The sequence below is a fragment of the Cucurbita pepo genome, chromosome LG19, assembly GCF_002806865.2.
Source record: "Cucurbita pepo subsp. pepo cultivar mu-cu-16 chromosome LG19, ASM280686v2, whole genome shotgun sequence".
In the NCBI taxonomy this organism is placed as follows: Eukaryota; Viridiplantae; Streptophyta; class Magnoliopsida; order Cucurbitales; family Cucurbitaceae; genus Cucurbita; species Cucurbita pepo.
In genome coordinates this window covers 125,003-138,488 of record NC_036656.1, presented here as the reverse complement: position 1 = coordinate 138,488, position 13,486 = coordinate 125,003, and the positions used below count along the sequence as shown (strand labels likewise).

General features: G+C 32.0%; 1 protein-coding gene across 2 annotated transcripts; it reads right to left on the bottom strand.

Moving 5' to 3' along the window:
- Nucleotides 1-1,312: 1,312 nt before the first annotated feature.
- On the bottom strand, nt 1,313-3,210 carry LOC111781821 (two-component response regulator ARR8-like). Of its 2 annotated transcripts, none has more exons than XM_023662534.1 (5): nt 2,905-3,210; nt 2,682-2,811; nt 2,492-2,573; nt 2,154-2,224; nt 1,313-1,988 (listed from the first exon to the last, which is right to left on the bottom strand). In XM_023662534.1, exons 1-5 carry the CDS (start codon nt 3,026-3,028, stop codon nt 1,547-1,549), a joined length of 849 nt encoding a protein of 282 aa, XP_023518302.1. In that variant the 5' UTR covers nt 3,029-3,210; the 3' UTR covers nt 1,313-1,546. The 2 variants fall into 2 exon arrangements, with proteins under 2 accessions (XP_023518302.1, XP_023518303.1); XM_023662535.1 differs by having other exon boundaries at nt 2,492-2,569; nt 2,681-2,811; nt 2,905-3,209.
- Nucleotides 3,211-13,486: the final 10,276 nt, after the last annotated feature.

Here is a 13,486-nt window from a genome sequence, read left to right as displayed (position 1 = left end):
CATTATCTTCCTTCTCCACCGGTTGATATGATTCCATAAAGTTTTAATTTTTTTTTACTGTGCCACGTGTCTTCCTATAAATCAAAATTTACCTCTAAATTTAAATCAATTTTTATTAAATTAGTAAATTTATAAAGTTTTTTTTTTTTTTTTTTTTTTTTTTTTTTTTTTTTTTNTGGTTAATTCACAAAAATTGAATAAAATGTAAAAATACAATCGTGACTTGGTAGGTATGAATCGCTTCCGTAAGTGAGTGGTTCACTTTCATATACACCGACCCTACGATTCTAAAAGATTCACAGCAAGAAGGGAATATAAATAAATAATATATAATAATTTATTTTCCTTTCGTTTCATATCTACATCAATCATGCACGTATACAAGGTCTTATATGATGTAATATCGTACACATTTTCTTTTGGGGACATTTCTATGATTCACAAATCGTTTGAACCATTGCAATAACATCATAGCATATAGCGTCTACAGTAAGCTCACATACCTTGATTGCAGTATGACTAGTTATAAACTTGTTCCGAAGTTCTCCATATTCTTAATATTTCTTGATGATCGTTGTCATGGAATATACATAACCCTACTCATGTATATTGAAAAAATGCTAAAATCGAGTTAAATTTAAGTAATGAATTCTTAAATTCTAATTTCAAGACTGAAATAATGAAGCTCCATGCTCTCGTTAGAACGAGGGAAACTTAGTTTATAGTTAGATCATAAATAAATGGTTTATTAACTGCGGGTAGATGTTGAATTTTTATTTATTTATTATTATTATTATTTATTTATTTATTTGGGTATAAAATAACAAAGTTTTGATTTGGCCAAAATAACAATAATAACATGGAAGTAATGCAAAATTAGGAGGAAAATATAGTTTCCAAAGGCCCAAAAAACAAACTAAAACCCAACAATTTAAGTGAAATAATATTTTTATAAAAATTATCATGTGAAATAAAAAATACATTAATTATTTGTGATTAATAATTTATAATAAATAAAAAAAAAACAATACTAAATTTGTAACATGATAAAGAACATAATGTATAGAACTCAAACTTTTATTAACGACAAAGTTAGAAGCAAGAATTAGAATATTAAAATGCTACAACAAAATATCTTAGAATTAGTAATCGTCGAGAGACACATAACCTGACCCGATGATACTCGTATACAAGAGCGCGAAGTAGCTAACCCGTCAGATGCTAGCAGCCCTACACAGTTCTTCCCATCAGATGAGAAGATTATAAGCTTTTGTAAACTGGAATGAATGAGGTTAGAAACAAGAATGAAATGTAGAGCTACAACTCATGATCTTTGTCTTTTAATTTTTGTTATGATTTTGATTAGGTTGACAAAATTGGGAAGGGAATATTTCCATGAGAGATATGTATACAGGAAAACCATTCTGATCTCTACATTCCTACTGAGAGCCTGTATTAACCAGCATCATCAGGATGGGAAGAAGGAGATAAAAATCAAATCAAATGTAAAAAAAAGAAAAGGAAAGGAAAGATTTCCCATTATTCACTACACCATGGTTGTAATACCATTGTATCTAGGCCTTGTTCTATCTGGTGAAAGTCCATCTTCCATTGCCTTCCTCTTGTTGTTGTTCGATTGTTGCGGCGGCGTTGGCGGGAGCAATTGCAGCTGTTCTTGCTCCTGTTGCGGGCTTGGTAACACTGGTACTGATTGCAATCGATCTTGATCTTGATCTTGCAGCGGTGTTGGCACCTGCTGCGATTGCAATTGTTCTTGTTCGTGTTGTTCGTGTTGTTGTTCATGTTGTTGTTCATGATGTTGTTGCTCTGGTGCTTGGGGTTGGCTTCCTGAATCAGGCTCATCTTCCTCTGTTCTTTCTGGTTTGTCACATTTGAGTTTGGTTTTCAACATGTGGGGTTTAAGCCTGTTGACGTCCGAAAGTCGGACCGGTTTCAAGAAGAACTCTTCTGCTCCTTCTTCTAAACATCTGTTTCCAATCATCAAAATCGACCCTTCAATCAGATTCAAACCTCAACAACAACACTCATAAAACCAGAATCTCAGAATTTCAACCAAATCTACTCTTCAAGACACACTTGCATCATCATCATCATCATCATCATATTTCTTTCTTTTTTTGTTCTGTTCTTACCTATTGATTCTTGCAGGTACATTCTCAGATGACATAATCACAACAGGTATGTTTCTCAGAGCCTTGGACCCCTGCAAGCCCAGAGGAAATCCTTCAGAAACACTTCCTAGATTTAGTCTGTTTGACTGGAAACTAATTTGTAATAATTCCATATGTAGTTCATTGGATATAATGTTACCAAAAACCAAAGGAAATCTCAAAATCTATGATACAACAAGGACCAAGATTGGAAACATTCTACTTTTGGCATCAGAAAAGGGAAATTTCTCCTCAGAGGCATTTTAACAAACACTTGGTGTGCAGTACAAAAACAGAAATGGTACTATGAGGCAAAATACCTTGATCTTCTTCAACAAATCATAGCCAGTCATCCCAGGCATACAGTAATCAGTAATAACAAGATTCACATCCACTTCCTGAAGAAACCCACAACAGAAAAGTGAACAAACAAGAACCCCAAAACAAATTGAAAGGAAATCCAAAACATTTAGAAAAAACCAGATCAAAACCCAAAACTGAAAACAAACCTGATGATGATGATGGTGATGATGATGGTGGTGGTGGTGGTGGTGGTTAGGAGAAACATAGGGAATCGAGTTATTTCCAGGATCATACCCCAAAAACTCCAAAGCCTTACTCCCAGAATCAACCGTAGTTACTGCCAAAGAAGAAGGAACACAAAATCAATTCATAAAAACCCCCAAAATCCGAAAAGAACTCACAAACGATTCGATTCATCCAATCCACATACCTTGAAAAGAGGAGGTTTTAAGGAGACGCTCAATCAATTTCCGATCGATGACGCTGTCATCAACAGCAAGAACATGGAATTTGGAGTCGGAAACCATGCCCATTGCAGCAACAGAAGATCCCATGGCAGAGAAAAAGAAGGGGATTTTTGAGAGAAATGGAAGCGGAGGAGTCGATTTAGGTGGGGTTTTGAAAGAGAAGAATGTGGGAGAAGAGATGAATAGCTTTGTACTGCAAACAAAGACCCACCAAAATCCACATCCCACAAAGCAAGATCCGACCAGATTTCCTCACCAAATCTCCCAATATTTTCCCAACATCATATACTTTCACAAAATAAAAAACCCATTTTTCCTTATAATAAGGTAGGAAAACTCACCCCAAATGTTTTATTTTTTTTTATAATTATTTTTGGGTATGAGTTGGATATTAGGTCGTAACAATAAAAAAAAAAAACATTTCTTTCAGACATAAACGCCACAGATCTGAAGTGAATATTTGAATATCCAACCATAAGAAAAGGATAAGATGTCTTAAACGTCGAACAGTTCGATAGTTAAAAGATTCAAATTTTTAATAATAAAATCGAATCTATTATAGGTAAAAGCGTGTAGGTCTTTTATTTAATGAGTTGTAAATTTGAATTTTCCATTATACTTTTACGATGATAAATAATTTAATTAATTTAAAAAATAAAAAGATTTTTCTTTGTTTCTTTTTTTGAGTATAAGATTTGATGGGATTTATTTACACAAAAAAGGGTTGGCATTGACATTGGAAGGGAATATAAATTTATAAAGATGGAAATTTCCTTTTCTTTTATTTATTTAATTATTTTATTTTATTTTATTTTATTTTATTTTATTGGATCAAAGTATAAAGTTATGAAATGAAAAGGAAATGAAGGGAAAGAGAGAGGGGAGAGTGTGGGCCATCCCAAATCCTCTAAAGAGATACAGTTGATGTCAGAAATTAATTTTTTTTTTTAATCAATAAAAAAAATAATAAATTAAATAAGTCGAAATAATAGAAATTAAGTAGATAATATGGTCATGTCAGAAATGTTATCGTTACTGTAACTATTATCCGTAAAAAAAAATTACCACAACGGGGTAAGAAAAAAAGTGGAAGAAAATTTCATTTGATTGAAAGATATGCTTTAATGAATGTCTTTGTCAAAAAGTAATTTGAATGAGTTGAAATTACAGTGGTTTTTTTTTTAATTTTTAATTTTTTTTTTACTTATTTATTTTTTTTTATGACTAAATGAAAATGTTGACTTTTTATTTATTATTATTTGAAAAATATTTTGAAAACAATGTCTCGACTTCTAGAATTTGACCCGAGTCAACTAAATTCGATGGACGGTTTAAAATTCATTTCGGGATTATTTAGCTTATAGAATAATTATTGACAATTCTATGATTTTTTTAAAAATAAAATAGAATATTTTTGAAAATTAAAAAAAAATTAATATTTGAAAACATAAAAATAGAAAATAAAAGAAATAAAGAATAAAACATAAATGTGTATCCTTTGACAGATTTTATATGGACCACTAAGATTTTATATTAAATATTTTTCAACTAAAATATTGATATTAATGTCATTAATGAAATTTTTGAATTATTTGCCTTTATAAATTAAATCTAATAATGCTAACATTTAATTTTTAACCTATACTTATCTTCATTTTTAAAATTTTAAAACTTTATATTTATTTTTTCATTAATCATAGATACATATATTAATGTAAATATCTATATACATTTAACATAAAATTTAGCTATTAAAATAGAAAATTTAAAATATAAGAATTAAATATAAAGAAAATGGAAGTTTTTTTAAAAAAAGAAATAAATTTTAACTTTTACCTTTTTAATTATTAAATTTTTATTTAAAAAAAAAAGCTAGTTAAATTATAAATTTCAATTTTATTATAATTTAGATCCACCCAAAATTAAAAATTAAATATAAAATTTAATTTAAATATACTAAATTAATTATATTTTTTTTAATTTAAAAAATGTCAAGAATCAATTAAATAAAAATGAAAATTTAAGATATTTTAAATTTTATTTTGAAAATGTATAATATATATATATATATATATATATATATATACTCACACTTTAAATATTGATAGAATAATATATATTTTTTAATGGATAGAAAATAGTTTAATAAACTTTTTTTATTCTGACATATTCAAACATATCTGTAAAATAAAATAATTAGTATATTTGACTATGCAATTCATTATTATTTTTCTTTAAATAACTATTATCGAAAATTATTTTAATGTATTTAATTACTTCCAACCATTATTAGTCATTTTATTTTTAATAATTAATAATAATATTTGGAAATTTATTTTTTATTTTATATTTGAACAAATAATTTGAATCGTGATATGTCAAAATTATGGTTTTTTTTTTTTTTTTTTTTTTTTATAAAATTGTAAAATAAGCTTTAATTTTTTTTTTAAATATAAATATTTTAAAAAATAAAGTTAAAAGGGTCTCTTGTTTGGGCCCCACTCACCCCATTCCATTGCATTTTTTCTGAACGTGATGGCTGATCTCCTACTGCTCCCCTCCATGGACCACCCTGCCCTTTAACCCTTTTATTTTCTCTTTTTTTTTTTCATTTTCTTTTTCTTTTGAATTACAAATTTATAAAATTTTAAAATATTTATTCCCTGTGACTTTGAGTAAAAACGACATCAAATTATCGTTAAGGCTAAGAAAAATTGATAGTTACTGCCTGTATCAACAAAATTTGTCAATCCATGGTTATACCGTAAACTTATAGAAGGTTGTAGCAGTAAACTCAGCCTCCTATGACAAAATAGGTGTGAGATCCCACATCGGTTGAAGCGGGAAAGAAAAGCCCAAAGAGGATAATATCTGCGGACTTGGACAGTTACAAATGATATTAGAGTTAGATACGAGGAAATGTGTCAGCGATGACGTTAAGCCCTGAAGGGGGGTGGGATACCAAACGGTTTGCCAGTAAACACACTGAGTCCTGTAAGAAGGTGAATTGTGAGATCCCATATCGATTGAGAGGGGAACCTAGGCGATTTGCCAGCGAGGATGTTGAGTCCCGTATGAGGTGGATTGTGAGATCTCATGTAGATTGGAGAGAGGAACAAAACCTTTTTATAAGGGTGTGGATGTCTCTCTCTAACCAGCATTTTAAAACCTTGAGGGGAAACCTAAAAGGAAAAACACAAAGAAGACAATATCGGCTAGCAGTGGGCTTAAGCTCTTATAATAGACACAAGAAAAGAGCAATAGACGAGACCAACTTACAAAAACGAAACCGTCCCTTCATAACCATTCATCCATAATATTGAATAAATCGTCTTCGTCTCTAGTAAATTTACCAACAATTATTTTCATTGTGACTCTCTTATTCAACTCACGAGAAATAAAAACACATACCGTTCGAAACAGAAAAACAAACCCTGTATCGAGCTGCAGAAGGATAATTTAGGTACGAATCTTAAAATTGAAATAGTCGGAAATCTCGGAGAAGATCCCAAGATCACAACCCTACAATTGTAAGATTGTAATAGGCTTTGTCCACCTCTTAGGGAACCTTTGCACGTTCTACTTTCATTCTTTCATCATCACCACCTTTGTCCCTACCATTTCATACACATTTACTTACATTCATACCATGGTTCGGGGTGGCTCGCACCCTAGGTGGTGCACCTGATTCAAAATGGGCTCAGTTGTTGTAGCTAGTTGAGCGTTAAGTTTCTATATGAACTTAAATTCCGTTACTTTTAGAATTTTAACGAAAAAGTGACCATTTGAAAAAGCTAGCTTTGTTATAATGTAAATTTGAGAAGTTTTAGTGGGGAGAATAGGCCACGTAAGACCCAACCACATGGGGTCTGCCACAAGACAATATTGAAAGGCATAGTACCCATTGGCTTTGGCTTTTTAGCAAACATAATATGGTCCCAAATTTTTCCTTGTCTTAGGGCTTTCTCTTTCATACATGGTCCCCTTTTCTCTCTCTCTATACCCTTTTTTCATCGAACCATATGAACCCACATATAAGGTCATTCTCGGCATGTATATGAGATGATCTATTAGGGTCGTGCCCTATACGTTACGGGTACATGTTGCGGTTACACCCTGCATGTATGACATGATTTATTGAGTTCGTGCCGTATAGGATAAGAACTCTCCTCCCCCATCATTAAAATGATGCGAATAAGATTCAAAGTTGAACGAATTAGGAGGTTGCGTCTCGTATGTTTACGGAAGTTCAATTAGTGATGGATTTAATTAATAGTATAATTAAGCTATCTAATGTATTGAATATCGTGCCTACAACAACACTCTAAAATAATTTGAATTTTTTAATCAATTAGGTGTCAAGTGTTACAGTCGCACTCATGCAGCAACGAAAAAGCGGTTGTGTGACACTTGTTCTAACCTAGCGAACAAGTCAGCCGTAAGAAATTTGGATTTCGCAGACAATATCCGCGTATGTTCGAGTCTCGAGTCATGTTTGCGAGAAATGTTTTAAAAAACGTGAGCGATGAAATACATTTGAAAACAACGGCTGAAATAACATATAACTAAGGGTATGAAGAATTTGACGACTAGTCGCATTCCCTATACTACATTTTGGGGCATGTTAGCCGTATAATAAGATTTTAATGACTATCAAACTAAAAGTCGTATAATAACAAAATAAATATAAAAGTCAAATCATAATTTTTTTAAAAATTTATGGGTCGTTAAAACATCGAAAAAGCTAATATTTTCGCACCTATTGAAAGGATAAGTTGGGTAGTTGTTGACATTTATATTGTATTTTAATTTTTAAAAATTAAATCTATTCATAAATGTAAAGCCCTACCTAATTAGCTTGTTGAACCAACTCCATCAATAAACAAAAATTAATTATTTATTATAAATATTATTATGTAACGTCTCATGTCTAGGATTCAAAATTTGGGGTGAAACGAAATATTCCTTATAAGAGTGTAGAAACCTCTCGCTAACATATGCGTTTTAAAATCATGAGGTTGACAACAATATATAACGAGCTAAAACGGACAATATCTACTAGCGGTGGACTTTGACTGTTACAAATGTTATCAGACCAATGGTGCAAGACACTGGTAAAAGTAGGGTTAGACTCTTTCTATAGTAGATTGGACCAAAGCAGACAATATTTACAAGCGGTGGGCTTGAGGTGTTACAAATAGTATTAGAGCCAATCACTGAACAGTGCGAGACACTAGTCAGAGTAGGGCTAGACCATTTCCATAGTAGATGTGTTTTAAAACCGTGAGGTTGACAACAATACATAACGAGCTAAAACGGACAATATCTACTGGCGGTGGACTTTGACTGTTACAAATGTTATCAGAGTCAGTCACTAGATGGTGCAAGACACTGGTAAAAGTAGGGCTAGACTCTTTCTATAGTAGATTGGACCAAAGCAGACAATATTTACAAGTAGTGGGCTTGAGGTGTTAGAAATGGTATCAGAGCCAATCACCGAACAGTGCGAGATACTGGTTAGAGTAGGGCTAGACCCTTTCCATAGTAGATGTGTTTTAAAACCGTGAGGTTGACAACAATACATAACGAGCTAAAACGGAAAATATCTACTGGCGGTGGACTTTGACTGTTACAAATGTTATCAGAGTCAGTCACTAGATGGTGCAAGACACTGGTAAAAGTAGGGCTAGACTCTTTCTATAGTAGATTGGACCAAAGCAGACAATATTTACAAGTAGTGGGCTTGAGATGTTAGAAATGGTATCAGAGCCAATCACCGAACAGTGCGAGATACTGGTCAGAGTAGGGCTAGACTCTTTCTATAGTAGATTGGACCAAATCAGACAATATTTACAAGCAGTAGGCTTGAGGTGTACAAATGGTATTAGAGCTAGTCACCGAATAGTGCAAGACACTGGTCAAAGTAGATGTGTTTTAAAACCGTGAGACTGATGACAATACATGATGGACTATTATTTTGATCTCGGAGCTTCAAACTTCTCACACCCATTTGTCATACTAAAAAAAAAAAAGAAAAAGAGTTGACAAACAGAATTACGCTCGTGTTGACATTGTAATATAAAAATGAGGAAGAGTTTAGTGACCGAGAATTCTCGTTCTTCCTCATATATTGAAGGGTTGTAATATAAGATGGCTTAAAATGAGGTGTTTAAAAGTAGAGGGCAAATTAAATGCATCTAATTAAACAAAGTTTATAAATGTAGTGACAACTAAGTATAGGGTTGTGAATGATTATTCCATTATTATCCAAATCTGAAAATGAATAAAATAATAATAATAAAAAAAGTATTAATAAAAGGGACAAGTTGATGAAATGTTATATAAATAATTGGTAAATATTCCCAAAAGATCTGAATGCCAAATCATATCTTATGGAAACTATATAATATACAATAATTAATTCAACCTTATAATTGGCTGCTCTCTTAATTGTTGTCCAACTCACCATCCTCTCTCCTTCCTTTATTTNTATTGTTCTTAATTTTTGGTATTTTCTCGAATTTCATCTTCTTTAATAAAATATTTGAGTTTTTAGTTATATTTTAAAAATAAAACCTAATTTTTAATTTTAAAAATTTTGTTTGATTTTTAAAAACATATATAAATATGTCAAAATAATATTTATATGGTATATTTTATTTTAGTCTCGATATATTTTTTTAAAAATAGATAAATAAATATATATTCTAATATTGATTTTTAATTTTTTTGGGTATTTTCTCGAATTTCATCTTATTTAATAAAATATTTGAATTTTTAGTTAAATTTCAACAATAAAACCTAATTTTTAATTTTCAAAATTTTGTATGATTTTTAAAAACATATATAAATAACCGATAACAAAATACGTAAAAATAATATTTATATGGTCTATATATTTTTTTAAAAATAGATAGATAAATAAATATATATATATATATATATTATATATATATATATATTAATATTGGTTCTTAATTTTTGGTATTTTTTCCGAATTTCATCTTCTTTAATAAAACATTTGAATTTTTAATTAAATTTCAAAATGAAACTTAATTTTTAATTTTTTAAAAAAATATATAAATAGCGGATAATAAACATTTTATTTTATTTTATTTTATTATTTTTTTTTTTGGTATATTGTTTAAAGTTTGAAAAGTACAATTATCTGAAAAATAAAAAAATAAAATTAATAAAAAAAGGTAGACTTTTTTTGGTCTTAATTATTGTAAACCAGAGTGTGAATTTTGAATACCGTTATTTCTTTAATTATAGAAAAAGGGCAAGTTTTGTTTAAATAATTATTTTATAATTATTTCAACTCAAAAAATTAATTAATTAATTAATTAGGTTTATTAAATTGCATTTATTTAACTATAAATATAAACCTTCACCCTCTTATTTATTATTTATTATTTATTGAGTCAAAACATAGGGTATTTTCAATTTGATTATTTAAATTATGTTTTCAATTTCTATAGTAAGTTGATCGTCCACATTAGAATATTTCTTTGGCCCCTCTTTTGAAATACGCTACTTCATAAAAAATTGAACAAATGAGCCCTACCGTGTGTGAGATTCCACATCGATTGGAGAGGAGAACGAAACATTCTTTATAAGAGTGTGGAAACCTCTTCCTAATAGACGTGTTTTAAAACTATGAGGCTGATGACAATACATAACGGGTCAAAGCAGACAATATCTATAATAGTGAGCTTGGGCTGTTACAAGTGGTATCAAAGTCAGTCACTGAGCTGTGTGTCAACGAGGATTCTGAGCTCCGAAGGAGAGTGAATTGTGAGATTCTATATTGTTTGGAGACAGGAACAAGTGCCAGCGAGGACGTTGGGCCTCGAAGGAAGGTGAATTATGAGATTCTACGTCGATTGGAGAGAGAAATGAGTACCAACGAGAACGTTGAGCTCTGAAAAAGGTGAATTATGAGATCGCACATCTGTTGAGGAGAAGAACAAAACATTTTTTTACGAAAACCAGTGTTTGGGAAGCCATCAAATTACCAAAAGAAAAAGGTTGTAATGATAAGATAAGGTTAAAGTAAAAAAAAAAAGGGAGTTGAATTCTTGGGATTGGAGGCAATCTTTCATTGTAAATTGTAATTATTGGTAATTTAAGAGTTTGAGAGAGAAAGGTTAGTGCAAGAGTTAATGCTGATTTTAAGGGAAAGATGTTCCCATCATTCTCTTAACCCTACGTGGAAGGGGAAAATCAATCATTTTACTTCACCTTAATCACCATCTTCATCCCGAGTATTATATCGGTAGGACACGACCTTAGTAAAATCCAATACTTGCGTAAAATTATTCTAGATGTGTGCTTTCATTATGTAGGACACGAACAGTGAGGTCCCACATTAGTTGAAGAGGGAAACGAATCATTCCTTATAAGAGCGTGGAAACTTCTCTCTAGCAGACGCGTTTCAAAATCCTGAGGCTGACGGTGATACATAACGGACTAAAGCAGACAACATCTACTAGCAGTGGGTTTGGACTTTTACAAATGATATTCGAGCTAGACACAGAGTGATGAGTCAACATCCTCCCAAAGAGGGTAGATTGTGAGATCCGACCTTGGTTGGAGAGGGGAACAAAGTATTCCTTACAAGGGTGTGGAAACCTCTCCCTAACAGACGCGTTTTAGAACCGTGAGACTGAAGTGGGCAATATATGCTAACAGTGGGTTTGGGCTATTACACGATCCTAATGGAATCACACCATATACATGTAAAGAGTGACGAACCATGTGAGTTCATATCACGTAAGGCATGACCCCATGGCTACCAACTTCGGTGTAGGTATACGGACCCTGTCAGTCTAGATAATTCACTTATAGTGATTAGTAAGCGTCTCTAGTAGTTTCCATGCAATACAATAATCACAAGTACGAGGAGAGCGACCTCGCACCTGCCAACTAGACAAATTCACGGCTAAAAAATAGTTGGGGACCCGTTTATAGTCCTCGTACACAACATCGTGATCGAACAACAAGGACACTATTTTATATATTATACATAACCTAAAAGGATAAGGGTGATTTCAAGTGTCCTTTGGGAACCCTAATGGGTCACCCAAAAGACCTCCCCATACCAAATGGACTGAAATCACAAGAGATTTGTTTTCAATATTCTAATTACTTGTAGGTTCATGAATACATTTTTTAATCAAAATCATATGTTATATATAATTGTTGAAGGCCATGTGATCAAATCAATCCATTTAATATCATTACGAAGGGTTTGTTAACCTTGCATCACGTCACCGACACATGTCATAATTCCAACACGATGTTTAATGTTTGGTATTGAACAAGTCAAGTTTAATGACTCGAAATTTTTCGCTCCGAGCTTGCTAGGACCATAGTGAGAATATCTGCACGTTGCTCTATGGTATAGATGAATTCCACAACGATGTGTACATGTCTAAGCTTGAGCACACCAATGGCTCGCATCCCTCAACACACGAGCACGCGTTGTTTCGTAATTTATTTTTATTTGCATTAAATAAGTTTTGGGTGCCAATTAAATTGGAGAATTTAGAGATTTGTTTGTGAGTTTATAATAATTATAAGCTTAAAGCTTTTGTATACTAAGATTCCATCTATTTTAACAGCAAAAGGTAAGAAACAAAGTGTGGTTCAAAATTAAAGAACAAACACATGGAATAGAATAAAATAAAACCCTCAAATTATAGAGAATTAGCATCTCTCTATTTGGGCCAGGCCCATTGTTAAATTTTCCTCCTTATGGGCCTTGTTCGGCGTGCCCGAATGTCGGGCAAACTAGAGGTGTCCATTTTACCTGCGGTATCTGCCCGGAATGGACAAAAAATGTGAGTTGATTATCAAGAGTAATATTTTCAACCACAAACTCAAAAAGAAAAATGAAAATAATAACGAAAAGCATAAAGAACTCAACAGAAAAAATGCACTCGATCTCAAAGATGAGCGAGATGATGGAAAAGATGGACCGGGATACAACAATCATCCTTCTAGTGATGAAGCTACCTTGGATGAGGGAGGGTTCGAGTACGACTACCCACAAGAGACTTAAGAACAAACCTTCTATTTTTTCACAATCGTCCCTACTTCAAATGAGGTGTAGGAGACCTCATATCTAAAGGGGAGCATAGATCGGAAGCTAGTTCGACGTTGACCTCACTATTTTTATTGAGGAACAAACATATTGCCGTCAACTTCACGGTTTTAAAACACATCTACTAGGGAGAGGTTCCACACTTTTATAAGGAATGTTTCGTTTCCTCTCTAAACTATATGAAATCTCACAGTTAGACACAAGGATTAAAACTAAAAAGATAGAAAATAACAGAGGCCGAACAAAGGTTTTCTCATGGGTGAGATTGGGCACAAATGAAAAGGCAAATTGGGCAAAAGTCCAAACCCATCTCGGCATCAAGCCGATCTAAGGACACCTCGAAACGTGCATCTCTCGCACTCGTAGTCTAATGAATTTAGAAAAGCTCGAATTCAGCTCGACTAAAGCTTGATTTTCATGTTTCAAGATTATTAAAA

Excerpts from the sequence above, each read along its gene's own strand:
- LOC111781821 (XM_023662534.1), bottom strand. The coding sequence starts at position 3,028 with ATGGGATCTTCTGTTGCTGCAATGGGCATGGTTTCCGACTCCAAATTC. Across the intron at positions 2,225-2,491 it reads ATTTGTTGAAGAAGATCAAG|GGGTCCAAGGCTCTGAGAAA; the intron begins GTATTTTGCCTC and ends CTGGGCTTGCAG. Across the intron at positions 1,989-2,153 it reads GTACCTGCAAGAATCAATAG|ATGTTTAGAAGAAGGAGCAG; the intron begins GTAAGAACAGAA and ends GATTGGAAACAG.